At 40.3% G+C, this 13,511-nt stretch overlaps 1 protein-coding gene across 3 annotated transcripts in view; it reads left to right on the forward strand.

Annotated features, from left to right (window-relative positions):
• The window catches only part of SF3B1 (splicing factor 3b subunit 1), a 52,585-nt gene that overhangs the window by 6,272 nt on the left and 32,802 nt on the right, over nucleotides 1–13,511 (forward strand). The window contains exon 2 of one of the 3 annotated variants that reach the window (XM_008687306.2): nucleotides 11,083–11,260. In XM_008687306.2, the coding sequence (XP_008685528.1) occupies nucleotides 11,233–11,260 (28 nt within the window). In that variant the 5' untranslated portion in view covers nucleotides 11,083–11,232. Of the gene's footprint in view, nucleotides 1–11,082; nucleotides 11,261–13,511 lie in introns of those variants that run through there. The other 2 variants (XM_008687303.2, XM_008687304.2) reach the window with 2 other exon arrangements.

Raw genomic sequence — 13,511 nt, forward strand, 5'->3', positions numbered from 1 at the left:
GCTTCCCGCTGAGCAGGGAGCCCCATGTGATGTGGGGCTCGATCCCAGGACCCTGGAATCACGACCCGAGCCAAAGGCAGACGCTTAACGACTGAGCCACCCAGGCACCCCCACTCTTAACCTTTGAGCAATAAGACAGGTGAGGAAAGATTTTTACTTTTCATTTAATATCTTTAGGGGGATACTTTTTTTAAAAAAAGATTGTATTTATTTGAGAGAGAGTAAGCAAGAGAGAGAGCACATTAGCAGGGGCAGAGGAGATGCAAAGCACAATAAAATAATTATATGAAAAGAAAAAACAAGGGAGAAGCAGACTCCCCTCTGAGCAGGGAGCCCCACACAGGGCTTGATCCCAGGACTCTGGGATCACGACCTGAGCCTAAGGCAGACATGTAACCAACTGAACCATCCAGGTGTTCTTAAGTCTTTTTTTTTAAAAGATTTTATTTAGTCATTTAACAGAGAGAGAGAGAGAGACAGAGAGCACAAGCAGGGAGGAGGGGCAGATGGAGAGGAAGAGGGTCAAGCAGACTTCCTGCTGAGCACAGAGCCTGAATTGGGACTTGATCCCAGGATCCTGAGATCATGACCTGAGCGGAAGTCAGATGCTTAACACACTGAGTCACCTAGGTGCCCTTGGCTCGGGGTGGGGGTGGGGGGGTACTTTTGAATAATTTGTAACATATTGTTTTTGGAAGCAAAACTAAATTACCCAGGACATTGGATTTGTCAACAATTTGTTGAATAGGTCACCAAATGCACAAACAACAAAAGAAAAAGAAAAAATTGGACTTCATCAAAATAAAAACTTCTGTGCGTCAAAGGATACTTGTCAACTGAGTAAGAAGTCAACCACTAGTGAATTAGAAAAACTTCTGTGTGTCTCCTTTACGAATTAGAAAAACTTCTGTGTGTCTCCTTTACTACTCACACAAAACACTTCACTTCTGGTTACCAAATGTATGGAAGTTTTTCCCACACCAAGTAATTCTGTGCAATACCAGCCGAGATACATAGGGCAAAGTCTAGGAGTGTCCCAAGTGCAGGAGCTTCTGTCCTGTAGAGTTGGGGTGTGTTACCCTCTCAGTGTGGATATGTTCCCTAGCCTGGAAACTCTCTGAACCCTGTACTATGGGGATCTCATGGAGTCTCCTCACACAGGCATGATCAATTATTAACTCCATTTCTGGCCCCTCCCCCTCTTTGGACAAGTTGGGGGAGTGGGGCTGCAAATTCTACTTTTTTTTTTTTTAAGATTTTATTTATTAGAGAGAGAGAGAGACAGTCAGCGAGAGCGGGAACACAAGCCGGGGGAGTGGGAGAGGAAGAAGCAGGCTCCCAGCGGAGCAGGGAGCCCGATGCAGGGCTCGATCCCAGGACTCTGGGATCACGCCCTGAGCCGAAGGCAGACGCTTAACGACTGAGCCACCCAGGCGGCCCTGAAAATTCCAAGCTTCTAGTCATGGCTTGGTCTTTCTGGTGACCAGTCTCTGTGTAGGAGCCCATCGGAGTCTCCTCAGTGGAACAAAAGATGCTCATATTGCTCTTATCACTTAGGAATTCTCAAGGATTTTCAGGAGTCATGTGTCAGGGACAGGGTCAAAGGCCAAATATTAGAACAAGAGATATTCCTGGTGCTCTTATCACTTAGGAATTTATAAAGATTTAAGGAGATCTGTGCTCGGAACTGGAGGCACAGACCAAGGTATAAATTTCTATTATCTCACAGAATGGGAGAAGGTATTTGCAAATCATATATCTGATAAGGAATTCTGGTCCAGAATATAAAAGAATTCCTAGAATTTAACAAGACAAACAAAACCCACCTCAATTTAAAAATGGGCAAAGGGGGACACCTGGCTGGCTCAGTAGAGCATGTGACTCTTGATCTCTGGGTCATGAGTTCGGGCCCCATATTGGGCGTAGAAATTACTTTAAAAAAATAAACATTAGAAAGTGGGCAAAAACTTGGATAGACATTTCTCTAAAAGATGTACAAATGGCCAATAGGTATATGAAAAGATGCTCAACATCCTTAGCCAGTAGAGAAATGCAAATCAAAATCACAGTGAAATACCACTTCATACCTACTAGGATGGCTATGAAAAATGATTACACACAGAAAATAAGTGTTGGTGAGGATGTGGAAAATTGGATTCCTCATACATTGCTAATGGGAATGTAAAATCATTTAGCTGCTGTGGAAAACAGTTTGGTCGTTCCTCAAAAAGCTAAACGTAGAATTACCATATTACTCAGCAGTCCAACTCCTAGGTATAGATATACCCAAAAGAATTATTTAAAGCAAAGACTCAAACATATATGCCTGTGTTCATTGCAGCATTATTCACAATATCCAATTGGTGGAAATGACCTAAGTGTTCATCAGTGGATGAACAGATAAACAAAATGTGGTATATCCATACACAGTGCAAAATTATTCAGCCTTCAACAGGAATGAAGTTCTGAGACGTGCTACAACCTGGATGAACCTTGAAAATATTGTGCTAAGTGAAATAAGCCAGACACAAAAGGACAAATATTGTATGATTCCAGTTGTGAAATACCTTGAAAAAGCCAATTCATAGAGACAAAAAGAAGGTTAGATATTACGAGGAGCTGGGGGAAGGGGAAGTTGTTGCTTAATGCTTACAGAATTTCTGTTTGAGGTGATAAAAAAGTTTGGATATAGACAATTGTGATAGTTGCACAACAGTATGTACTTAGTACCCCTGAACTGCATACATTAAAATGGTTCAAATGGTATATTGTTATATATATTTTACTAAATAAATAAATAAATACCTGCCAGAAATGGCCCACAGGCCAGAGTTTACTGTTCCTTTTATAGATCATCGTGACTTTAGTGCCCCATTTAACCCTTTCTCACTCACCTGAGGATCCATGGGACCACTTATGTTGACAGCCTAATAGCAAGATATCCCTACTTGTTACCCTTGCTCACTATCTGAGTTAAAAGCCCCTCTAGTAATCATCCTCTCCTATACCCTCATTATACACCTCAGTACTCCATTTCAGCTGATTTTCTCTCTTAAACCCTTCCTTTATGCCTTCTAGAACTTGTAATCTGTGATTCATAAGCTTCCCTTCTCCTCAATACATCTTTTATTATAAGCACCTTTGCTTTCATTACTTTTATATTTCAGTCAGGGTATTTTATTGATATTTTTCAAAATTATCTGTGTGATCAGGTCATATTGGCTATGATTTTTGTTTCAGGAGAGTATAGGAGGTGTTGTATAGGGTTGAGAACAATGACCTTAACTGCATCTTGGCTTCCCTGTGAAGCTCTTCTGTGCTTTCTCTCTCATATGGAGGCTGCTTATTGTTTTCTCACCCATAGGCACATTTTATCTAAAAGTGGGGGTAGGTGACAGACCGCATATATTGTTGAACACTCGGGTATATTTATTTCTTTTTCTGACCATGGTACACTTGAGCTCTGTCTTCTCCCAGAATTCAGATGTAGATGAGGAAAGAGGCTTTGAATATGCGGAGTTTCTCAATACATGCTAGTAGGCCACCTGTAAAGAATTATCAGCTCTTGGAGCACCAGGGTGGCTCAGTTGTTAAGCCTCTGCCATCTGCTCAGGTCATGATCCCAGGATTCTGGGATCGAGCCCAGCATCAGGTTTCCTGCTTATCAGGGAGTCTGCTTCTCCCTCTCCCCAACCGCCCCCCACCCCCACTCATGCTCTCTCTCTCTCTCAAATAAATAAATATTTAAAAGAAAAGCTTCTCAGACAATTTGAGTGCTGTTAGAATTTGAGAATCAGTGCGTTAGTGGGAGAGAAATGTTTCAGAACTGAGCACATGCATGTGCCCCCTGCCCCTGCCAACTTCCACACATGGAGACTCCTGGAGAGGCATAACCATTGATAAATTGCCATGAATTAGAAAAAGAGGCTTTATAGGTTATTTTAAATTAGTCAACATTCCAAGAAAGAAAAAAACGTTTGAGAATTTTGGAAGGGGCATTTGCTAATCGACATACTATCTATGTACTACCCATGTACTTTAAGTTCGAGAATAGGACCGTTGTGTGTCGCACTCCTCCCTAGTGCTTTCAGCCCATTATTTACCCACCTTTTGGTGAAAGCTCACGCTATAGTCTTAAAAAAGATTTTATTTATTTAACAGAGAGAGAGCACGAACAAGGGGGAGCAGCAGAGGGAGAGGGAGGATATAACTATCATAATATAATCTTAAGCAATATGGACATCTGGACATACAGCACAACATTCTATTAGTCCACTATATTGATGCATTGTATTAATCCTGTTAATAAGGCTAGATGATCAGGAAATGGTAAGTACTTGGAGGCCTTGGAAAGACATATACTCCAGAAGATGGTAGATAAACCCAAAGAAAATAAAGGGTCTGCTCCATTGTGATATTTTTAGGGCAGGATTTCTTAACTGTGGCACTATTGACATCCTGTGCCAGAAAATTTCTAGTTTTGAGGAGCTGTGCCACATAGGATGTTGTGCAGTATCCCTGACTTCTAGATGCCAGTAATTTCTCCCTTTAAGTTGCTCTAGGTGTTACAGTCCAGTTTAGGGAGACAGACACATAGAAATAATGATAATACAAAGTAATTACTTAGAGGTCTGCGGCATTTCAGGAGCATGGCAAAGCATGCCATTTATATCTCAGTCCTCGGGAGAGGTTCCTCGGTGGGGTGACACTGGGCCAGTCTGACAGGATGAGGACAAGGTAGCCAAGTGAAAGAGGGTAGAGGAAATGGGGGTGGAAATAGGAAGGAGGACCCTTTACGCAGAGGATAGAATTGGGACAACCAAAAATGTCTCTAGATTCTGCCAGGTATCCCTAGGAGATAAAATCGTTTCCAGCTGAGAACCACTGTTTTAGGGGCATAGTGGCCTGGGGAATGCCTGGATATCCCCTCCAAAGTAAAGGACAAACTATTGCATCTTGTATCTTCTATCACTAAGAAGGAAGCACTATGCTTAGTAGGTCTCTTTGGGTTCTGGGTGGCATCAAACACTGCTGGCTTTGTACTGTAGCTGTTGTTACTGTTATTGCCAACTTGTTGACTCTGGTACCTGCTGACAACAGAGCACCTGTCATTGACCTAAGGACCCTAGTCTGCCCAACATTCCTTACCCTCCTTCATAAATTCTACTATTTCTCTGATTCTCATATACCACCTTCCTCTACCTCCTACAAATTTCTTAGTTCAGCTAGTGACAACAGTTAGCTTAAGGTGAATCATTAATGACAATGTTTCCTGCTTTTATGTACATGTATCGTGGAGAATCCCATAGCAAAAATTATGTGGCTGTTCCCCCTGTGTTAGCTAACAGAGGCAGTATAGAGCAGGAAAGTTTGGAAGATATCTTCATTCAATATTCATTCATTCATTCTTTTTTTCAACAATGTAGTAGTACTGCTAGGTACCTGTGGTACCATCTTGTCTCATGCCATTTTCCCCCCACCCCTTATGTCACTCTGGACGCATACAGACCTCAAGCTCATTCCCACCTTGGCACATTTGTACTTCTTATGTCTGGAGTACTCTTCTCCCCAATCCTCATTCCCTTATTTCATTTAAGTATCTGTTCAAATGTCATCCCCTCAGAGATCTCACCTCTTCTGTTCATCTTATCCTTCCATCCTGCCCACTCACCCCTTATTCTGCCTTTTCTTCATAGTATTTGAGAGTACCTGAAATTATATACACACACACAGTTCTTAATCTCTCTCCCTTAAAGAATCTAAGCTCCACGAGGACAGTGTCTTATTCACCATTGTATTCCCAGCATCTAAAATAATATCTGGTAATTCTACTACTGGGTACTTACCCAAAGAGTATGAAAACACTAACTCTAAAAAATATATGCAACCCTATGTTCACTGCAGCATTATTTACAATAGCCAAAATATGGAAGCAATCCAAGTGTCCATCAGTAGATGAATGGATTAAAAAATTGATGAATGGATAAAGAAGATGTGTATATATACAATGGAATACTATCAGCCATAAAAAGAATGAAATATTGTCATTTGCAACAACATGGATGGATCTAAAGGGTATAATGCTAAGTGAAATAAGTCAGTCAGAAAAAGACAAATACCACAGTTCACTCATATGTGAAATTTAAGAAACAAATGAACAAAGAAAAAAAGACGAACAAAAAAACCCAGACTATACGTAGAGAACAAACGGGTGGTTACCAGAGGCGAGGTGGGTGGGTGAGTGGTGCAACAGGTGAAGGAGATTAAGAGTACACTTATCGTGATGAGCACTAAGTCATGTATAGACTGTTGAATCAGTGTACTGTGCACCTGAAAGTAATATAACACTGTAGGTTAATTATACTGGAATGAAAAAAAGAATAAGTGACAGCTATACACAATAGAAGACTATAACTAGGATGATTCCGTTTACATAAAAGTTTAAAAAACAAGCAAAATCAAACAACATACTTGATGATTACATACATATGTAGTAAAAGTATAAAGAAGTACGAGGGAATAATTAACACAAAATTCAAAACAGTGGCTATTTCGCATATGACTGGTAGAGCTATAATTGAGGCAAGGCGCACTGGAATCAGCACATAAAAGATTGATCATGTCCTTGGGTAGCAGCTGCATGGGAAATTGTAGGGTACATACTCTTTGTGTCTACAGTGTGCTCCATAATTAAAAAAAAAAAAACTTAAAAAATGATGCTGGTATACAGTAGATCATTAAATATTTATTAATAGGTCCTCAATAAATATTTTTTGAATGGATGCATGGTGAAATTTACCTTTAGCATTTATTTTTTAAGGTTTTTTATTCATTTGAGAGAGACAGAGTGAGAGCACAAGTGGGGGGAGGGTCAGAGGGAGAGGGAGAAGCAGACTCCCCAGAGCTGGGTGCCTGACATGGGGCTCCATCCTAGGACCCTGGGACCTGAGCCACCCAGGTGCCTTTGGCACTCATATCAATCAGGTTTTAACTGGAGAAACAGACCACCAGGAGATACATATTAAGAGGTTTATTGCAGGGAATTGGTTTATGCAGTTGTGGACACTGGCTAAGAAAGTCCAAAATCTGAAGGGCAGAGACCATCAGTAAGGGCAGGCTGGAATTCTTCAGCATAGGATGAAGTTGTCCACAGGTAGAATTTCTTCTGCATCAGGGAAGCCTAAAATCTGCTGTTAAGGCTTCTCACCTGATTGAATTAGATCTACCCAGCTTATCTAGGCCAATCTCCTTTACTTAAAGTCAATTATTGTGGACTTACAGCACATCTACAAAAGCCTTCATAGCAACACCTAGGTTGGTATTTGAATAACTAGGGACTGTAGCTTAGCCAAGTTGACACATTAGAAGACATCACAGCATTCCAGGTACCTAATGCTTCTTTCTGTGCCACAATCCCTTAGCTGTCTGGGACACCGATGATTTATATGTGCTTTGAATCTAGATGTTTCACCATTATGAATCAGAGAGACCGCTCAGTTGACTTTTAACTAGAAAAAGAAGCTAGTTAATGAATTCACACTAAGTGTTAATATACTGCTGTTCTGTTCTAGTTAGGCCTGGAATAGCTGGAGGGAAGAGAAATCTACCCAAGTTAGTTCAAGAAAAGCAGTACTATTTATTTATTTTTAAAAATATTTTATTTATTCAAGAGAGAGAGAAAGCAGGAGCAGGAGGGAAAGGTAGAGGGAGAAGCAGACTCCCCTCTGGGTGGTGAGCCTGATTCAGGACTGGATCCCAGGACCCTGGGATCATGACTTGAGCCAAACGCAGACACTTAACCGACTGAGCCACCCAGGTACCTGAAATGCAGTACTATTTAAAGAATGGGCTGTTCGAAGGTTGGGGCTAGAGATGGTTCTGGATTTAGGGTAGCTGTGGGGACTTGAGCAGCAGGAATTTGTGATCCCTCAGTCTTTTGTCATTAAAGTGACATTCTTTTGATTCTTTCTGTTTCAGTAGCAACTAACAAGTTTCTTTCATACTTCCAGTTCAAATTTCCAAGAGAAGGAATCTTGGCTTAGCCAATAACTTCTATTTTCTATGGGTGGAAATGCCCTGTATTCCAGACCAGGTTCTAGGTAGCTGGCTAGGTGCTTACCTCTTACAGGAGAACAACCCACTGCTGTTTCCCTGAGCAGAGTTTGGTCAGGTAGGTTGGAGCTAGAAGGGAAAGTCAGGCATGACAGGCACACTGACTGACATATTTAGAACATCATCTGAAGGTTATCTTTTATTTAACAGAGTAATGCATTAAATTTTCAGAAATAAGATTCTGTAGTTTTGGAACGTTAGGCATAACTGAAAGGGAGATAGAAAGTTTTGGATTTTTGGCCTTAGGTAGTCTGATATTCCTTTGATATAGAAGACTTCTAGGAAACATTACACATCAAGATTGTGGGCCATTTATCCATAACAGTCTTCTTTTACCTCAGAAAGGATGGCCTTGGGTGGGTCAGTCAGTTAAGTGGCTGCCTTTGGCTCTGGTCATGATCCTGGCATCTCGGCATCCTGAGCATTGGGCTCCCTGCTCAGTGGGGAGTCTGCTTCTCCTTCCCCCTGCTCTTGTGCTCTTGCTTTCTTTCTCCCTCTCAAATAAATAAATAAACTCTAAAAAAGAAAAGAAAAAGAAAGGATGGGTTTGATAAACAGTGATTTTCCTATAGCACAGAATTTTAAGGCCTATTTTATAGTTTCATCCCCAAAGGTGACTTGAGCAAGTTACAGCTAGCATTTAACATTCTGAAAAATTATTGTGTCTTGTTTTTTGTCCAGAAGAATTATGTATGCTTGCTACTTTGCAATATTTTTTTGAGACTCAGAAAAGCTAGCCTCCAAGTACCTCTGATAAGAAAAGGAATGGGGGTGCTTGGCTGGCTCAGTCAGTAGCACAAGCGACTCTTGATCTCAGAGTCATGAGTTCAAGCGCCACGTTGAATGTAGAGCTTATTTGAAAAGAAAAGGAATGGATTCTCCTCTTAATTGGATTATATCACTGTCAATTGTCTAGGTTATAAAAAGATCAGATTACCTTTTCTAACTTTTGAAACAAAAAACTTCACCAGAGAAGGGCAGGAAATGTATTTTAGGTGATATCTGAATATTATTTATTAATATTGAAAATGGAAATTAAAAGGTACTTATTGAAAAACCCTTATTGTCTGAATGTCCAAGTCATTGTTAATTAAAGACAAATTAGTCTTTAGAAGAGGACTAAAAGAAGGGAATCTCCCTTGATCTTTAGCAAATTTTTTCATATCTCACTATCCCATATATGCCTTTGCCCTACAAAAGTTAACTTAATACCTAGTAACCTAGAGAAATATGCATATAATACAAAGTGGCCAGCAGGTGCAGCTTCTATCTTGGAAAGACAAAGGATATATGATACCTACTTTGCACATGCTTTTTATTTTTTTTATTTTTATTTTTTTACAGTTTATTTATTTTTAGAAATCTCTACACCCAAGGTGGGGCTCAAATTCACGACCCTGAGATCAAGAGTCGCATGCTCTTCCAACTGAGCCGACCAGGCACCCCATCTTTAATACATACTTTTTGTGTGTGTGTGTGTTTATAAAAATACGTGCTCTTGGCAAAGTATCAGGAAAATACTAAAAATTATTTAAAAGTTTATAATTTCATCATTCATAAACATCCACTATTAACACTAGTGAATTTCCTTTGCATATATTTTTACAGGACAGTGATTGCCCTGTATATACAAATTTATCTTTTTTTAAAAAATAGAGACAAGAAATGCAATGTGATTGTGATTCTTTTTGTCAATATGGATGGATTTTTTTATATTGTTGATTATTGGTGGATATAATTCCTTATTTCCCATTCATCCTTTTTCCCTTTCATTATTTTAAAATAGGCTGTTTTGTATATATAAAAGAATATATGTAATCTATGTGTAGGTTATAAACCACGTAAGGAGTATCTGTGGGCCCTCAGCTAATCCAAGAACTAGAGTTTACCATTAATTTGTATATTAATCTACATGTTCTTCCCTCTCATCCCCTTCCTCCCCCAACTATTGTTAACCTAAATTAAAACAAATTAAAAATTGAAAATTTTATCCCATCAAATTGATTTTTTTCAGTGATGCTAATAAAAATCCCATTTTTGTTACTAAAGTTTCTACTAAATATTTGTGTTGTGACTCTATCACACAGCCAGTTGAACTGTTTTCTTTGTGATAGCTCTAACCTTAATCGTTCCCTGTTTTCCTAGGCTGCTTCCTGTACCAACTTCCCTTCTAAGTTATGTTGTCATTTCTAAAGTCCAAGGCCAGTGTGACAGTTCAAAATTACGCTAGTGTAATTGGTGCATTTAAAAAAAAAAAAAAAAAAGACGGCCATCTTCGGATCCTTTAAAAATTCCTGATTTAAGAATGACATTTAGGATTAAGAGAGGCATTTCATCACTGTTAATGCTGACGATCAGTGGTTTTCTAAGAACCTATAAAGTTAAAAGGTTTTAAAAGGGTGGCAAAGTTCCTCCTGTGTAATTTAATAACTGTGTGACCTTGCATATTTTATATATATCCCCGCCCTAGTTTTTTCTCTCATTTCTTAAATGGGATTAGCAACAACTTGTCCACCTTACTGGGTTATTTGTGAAGTACAATAGTGTTTGGAAATAATGTTGTAAACAAGTTCCTACCTAAATGGGAAGTAATTATTAAAAAAATAAAGAAAAATGACCTTGAATTTTAGCGCGAAGGATGTGACTGTTACATGACTGTTTCCACAACTAACCACTGCAACAGCTGAGAGAGATGCTAAGGAAAGCTTTTGTCTGGCACCAAGACACCTTCCGGTCGATTTGGAAAATGGGAACTGACGGTCTAAGATTTCTTCCAGCCCTGAAACCCGTAGTGTTTCTTACAGTGACTATTAACTGTCCTCGCACAATCCACTTTCCTCCAGGCCAAAGTTACTCACTTTAAGGCACCAAGATTGCCCAGGATTTTTCTCGTGCCGCCACGAAAACTGCCTCCGGGCCCAATCGTGGCTCCTCCCCCGCCCCCACAATGCATCTCTCTGTTCCATCTAGGCGGCTGCTCTGTCACGTGTCACACGACGGAGCGCGCTCCCGCTTGGCGCATGCGCAGGGAGCATTCCCCAGCTATTTTTCTCCGTGGCAGCGGCGGCGAGCGGAAGTTCTTGGGAGCGCCAGTTCCGTCTGTGTGTTCGAGTGGACAAAATGGCGAAGATCGCCAAGACTCACGAAGGTAAGCCCTCTTCCCATGCTTATGCGTCTTCTCTGCTGTCAAGCCTGCCAAGACTCTATTTTCCTAGGTTTTTCCCTCGGCCTGTGGTTTCTTTTGTGGGGTGCCGCGCCTGTGCTTGGGGGTCCTGGTCGTCTCTTCCGCGCTAGCGGCGCAGGCCACTGCCCCACGTAATGGCGTCCTACTCATACACCGCCGGCAGGCGCTTTGTTCCGTTTTTGGGTCCTGTTCCCTCAGAGTTGCTTCTCTTTTCTGAACAGAAGGCCTCGTTCAAACGGCTCGCCAACGAGGAGTCCAGAGCAAGGGATCGGGGAAACGGGCGTGGAAGCCAAAAGTCTCACTCGCTTCTAGGAACTGTTGTCCGCATAGTTTGTGCATTGGAGAGTCAGGAAAGCACTGAAATACGGGAACCGCTTTTCAGGCAGCCCCAGATCGAGTTTAGCCTACCTGAGGCCCATTCCTTTTAATCTTGACTAATTTGTGTGTCTTCAGGCATCCAAAAAGCTTCGTTTTGTTTTTTGTACGAAGTGATTTGGGAATAAAATCTAGTGGTTTTTCTTCCCTTGATGACTTGTAGTCTACTGATCTTTTTCTTTGGAGACTGATTATTGGTGGAAGAAGGGAAGGCACATTATTTTTTCTTTACGGCCAAAGCTTTCGAGGTACTTGATCATTTTATGGAATACGGAGAATACAAAATTAGGAAAATGTTGAGAATAGGCTGGAGTCCTTAGGCAGTATCCAGTACCCAGAAATGGCAGGAAATAGGGTCACTTCAGAAAAGATGAGGCATGGGAATTTGGAGGTGCATTCCTTGATTTCTGACGTGGAATCTGAAGTGTTCATCAAACACGAGGCTTCCCAGAGTTACTTTTATTTCACTCGTCGTTTCTAAGTGCCTGGCTCAGTGTGAGTCTGTAAAGTAGCAAAGAGTAAGGCCCTCAGAAGTTTTACAGGCTAATGGGGAAACTTGTGTATACATTTTCATTCCTTTATGAGGCAAATTAATGCTTAAATAGAAATACAAGCAACATGTTGGGATCCTGGTAACAGAGTGATTAATTTATGCTTAGGACTATTTCATAGTGGAGATGACGTGTACCTGGTCTAAAAGGATCAATCCGTTTTAAATTAGGGGAGCACATTTGAGCCTGAGAGAACATCTTGTAAGGAGGCAGGGAGTTGTGAAAAGTATGTTTGAGTAGTGCACTGTGGCATTGCAAGGAGGGAAAATGTAGACGAATCTGGAAAGGTTGGTTGGGACCAGAATGTGAATGACATCGAATAATTGTGTTACCCACTAAAACTTGAAGTCCAGCTTTCTGTAGCTTCTGAAACATGCTAATTAATTGGCAATGACTTTAATATTTTTCTTATTCTTGGTAGGTATTTAGATTTAAACACTGGTTTAACCCTGAAGGTTTTTTAGGCACTTACTCTTCTGTCATTAGACTCAGACATACCTTTTGCAAAATAATTAGAAAATGTAAAGATGTTGCTGTTCTTGTTTGTTCAGAAGTAGATTGTTCATTTGGGGCATTTTGTGGCTTTGATTACTTGTTTATTGGTAGTTTTATCGTAAGATACTTTTGGACAGGAAAATCAAAGTTCGGATCAGTTTTCCTGCTTTCCTGAAACCCAGTTAAAAGCATTGGTCTATAGAAGATGGAAATTCATTAGCCAAATTTGGTATTTTATTTGGAATCATGCTGTCAATATGAATTATTTGATGCTGTAAAGAAAGCGTAGGAGTGTTCAGTTAACATCAGGGCACTGTCTACAAGACACTGACCATCACTGTGAGTATAAGATAGAAGATGATAAATGTTTAGTGGAAATACACGTAATGTTTACATAGTTTCTTACTCCCTTCCTCATATTTTTCTAAAGAACTGTAGTCCTTTATGGTGCATCTCTGTTTTCGCTTGATAAGTCACCTCTGATAACCTGGAACAGAATTCTTGGTGGGTTTTTATTTTTTTTCTTTTTGGTGCTACTATAGCACTTTATAACTATTATATTAGAATATTCTGTTGTGTTAAGGTTTTCTCATCCACTCTGAGATTGTTGTGTACAGGGGAGCTATATCTTGGTATCCCCGGTACCCAGTGCCTAATGGGTACTAAATATTAACATTTATTGAGAGATTATATTGGAAATATTCAAAGTTTCACAGGATGGGGTTGCTTAAACTGACTTTTGAATGATTGGGTAGGTTTGGGTACGTTGTTTGGCTGAGATAGGTGGGAAATAG

The sequence above is a fragment of the Ursus maritimus genome, unplaced genomic scaffold, assembly GCF_017311325.1.
Source record: "Ursus maritimus isolate PB19 unplaced genomic scaffold, ASM1731132v1 scaffold_1, whole genome shotgun sequence".
In the NCBI taxonomy this organism is placed as follows: Eukaryota; Metazoa; Chordata; class Mammalia; order Carnivora; family Ursidae; genus Ursus; species Ursus maritimus.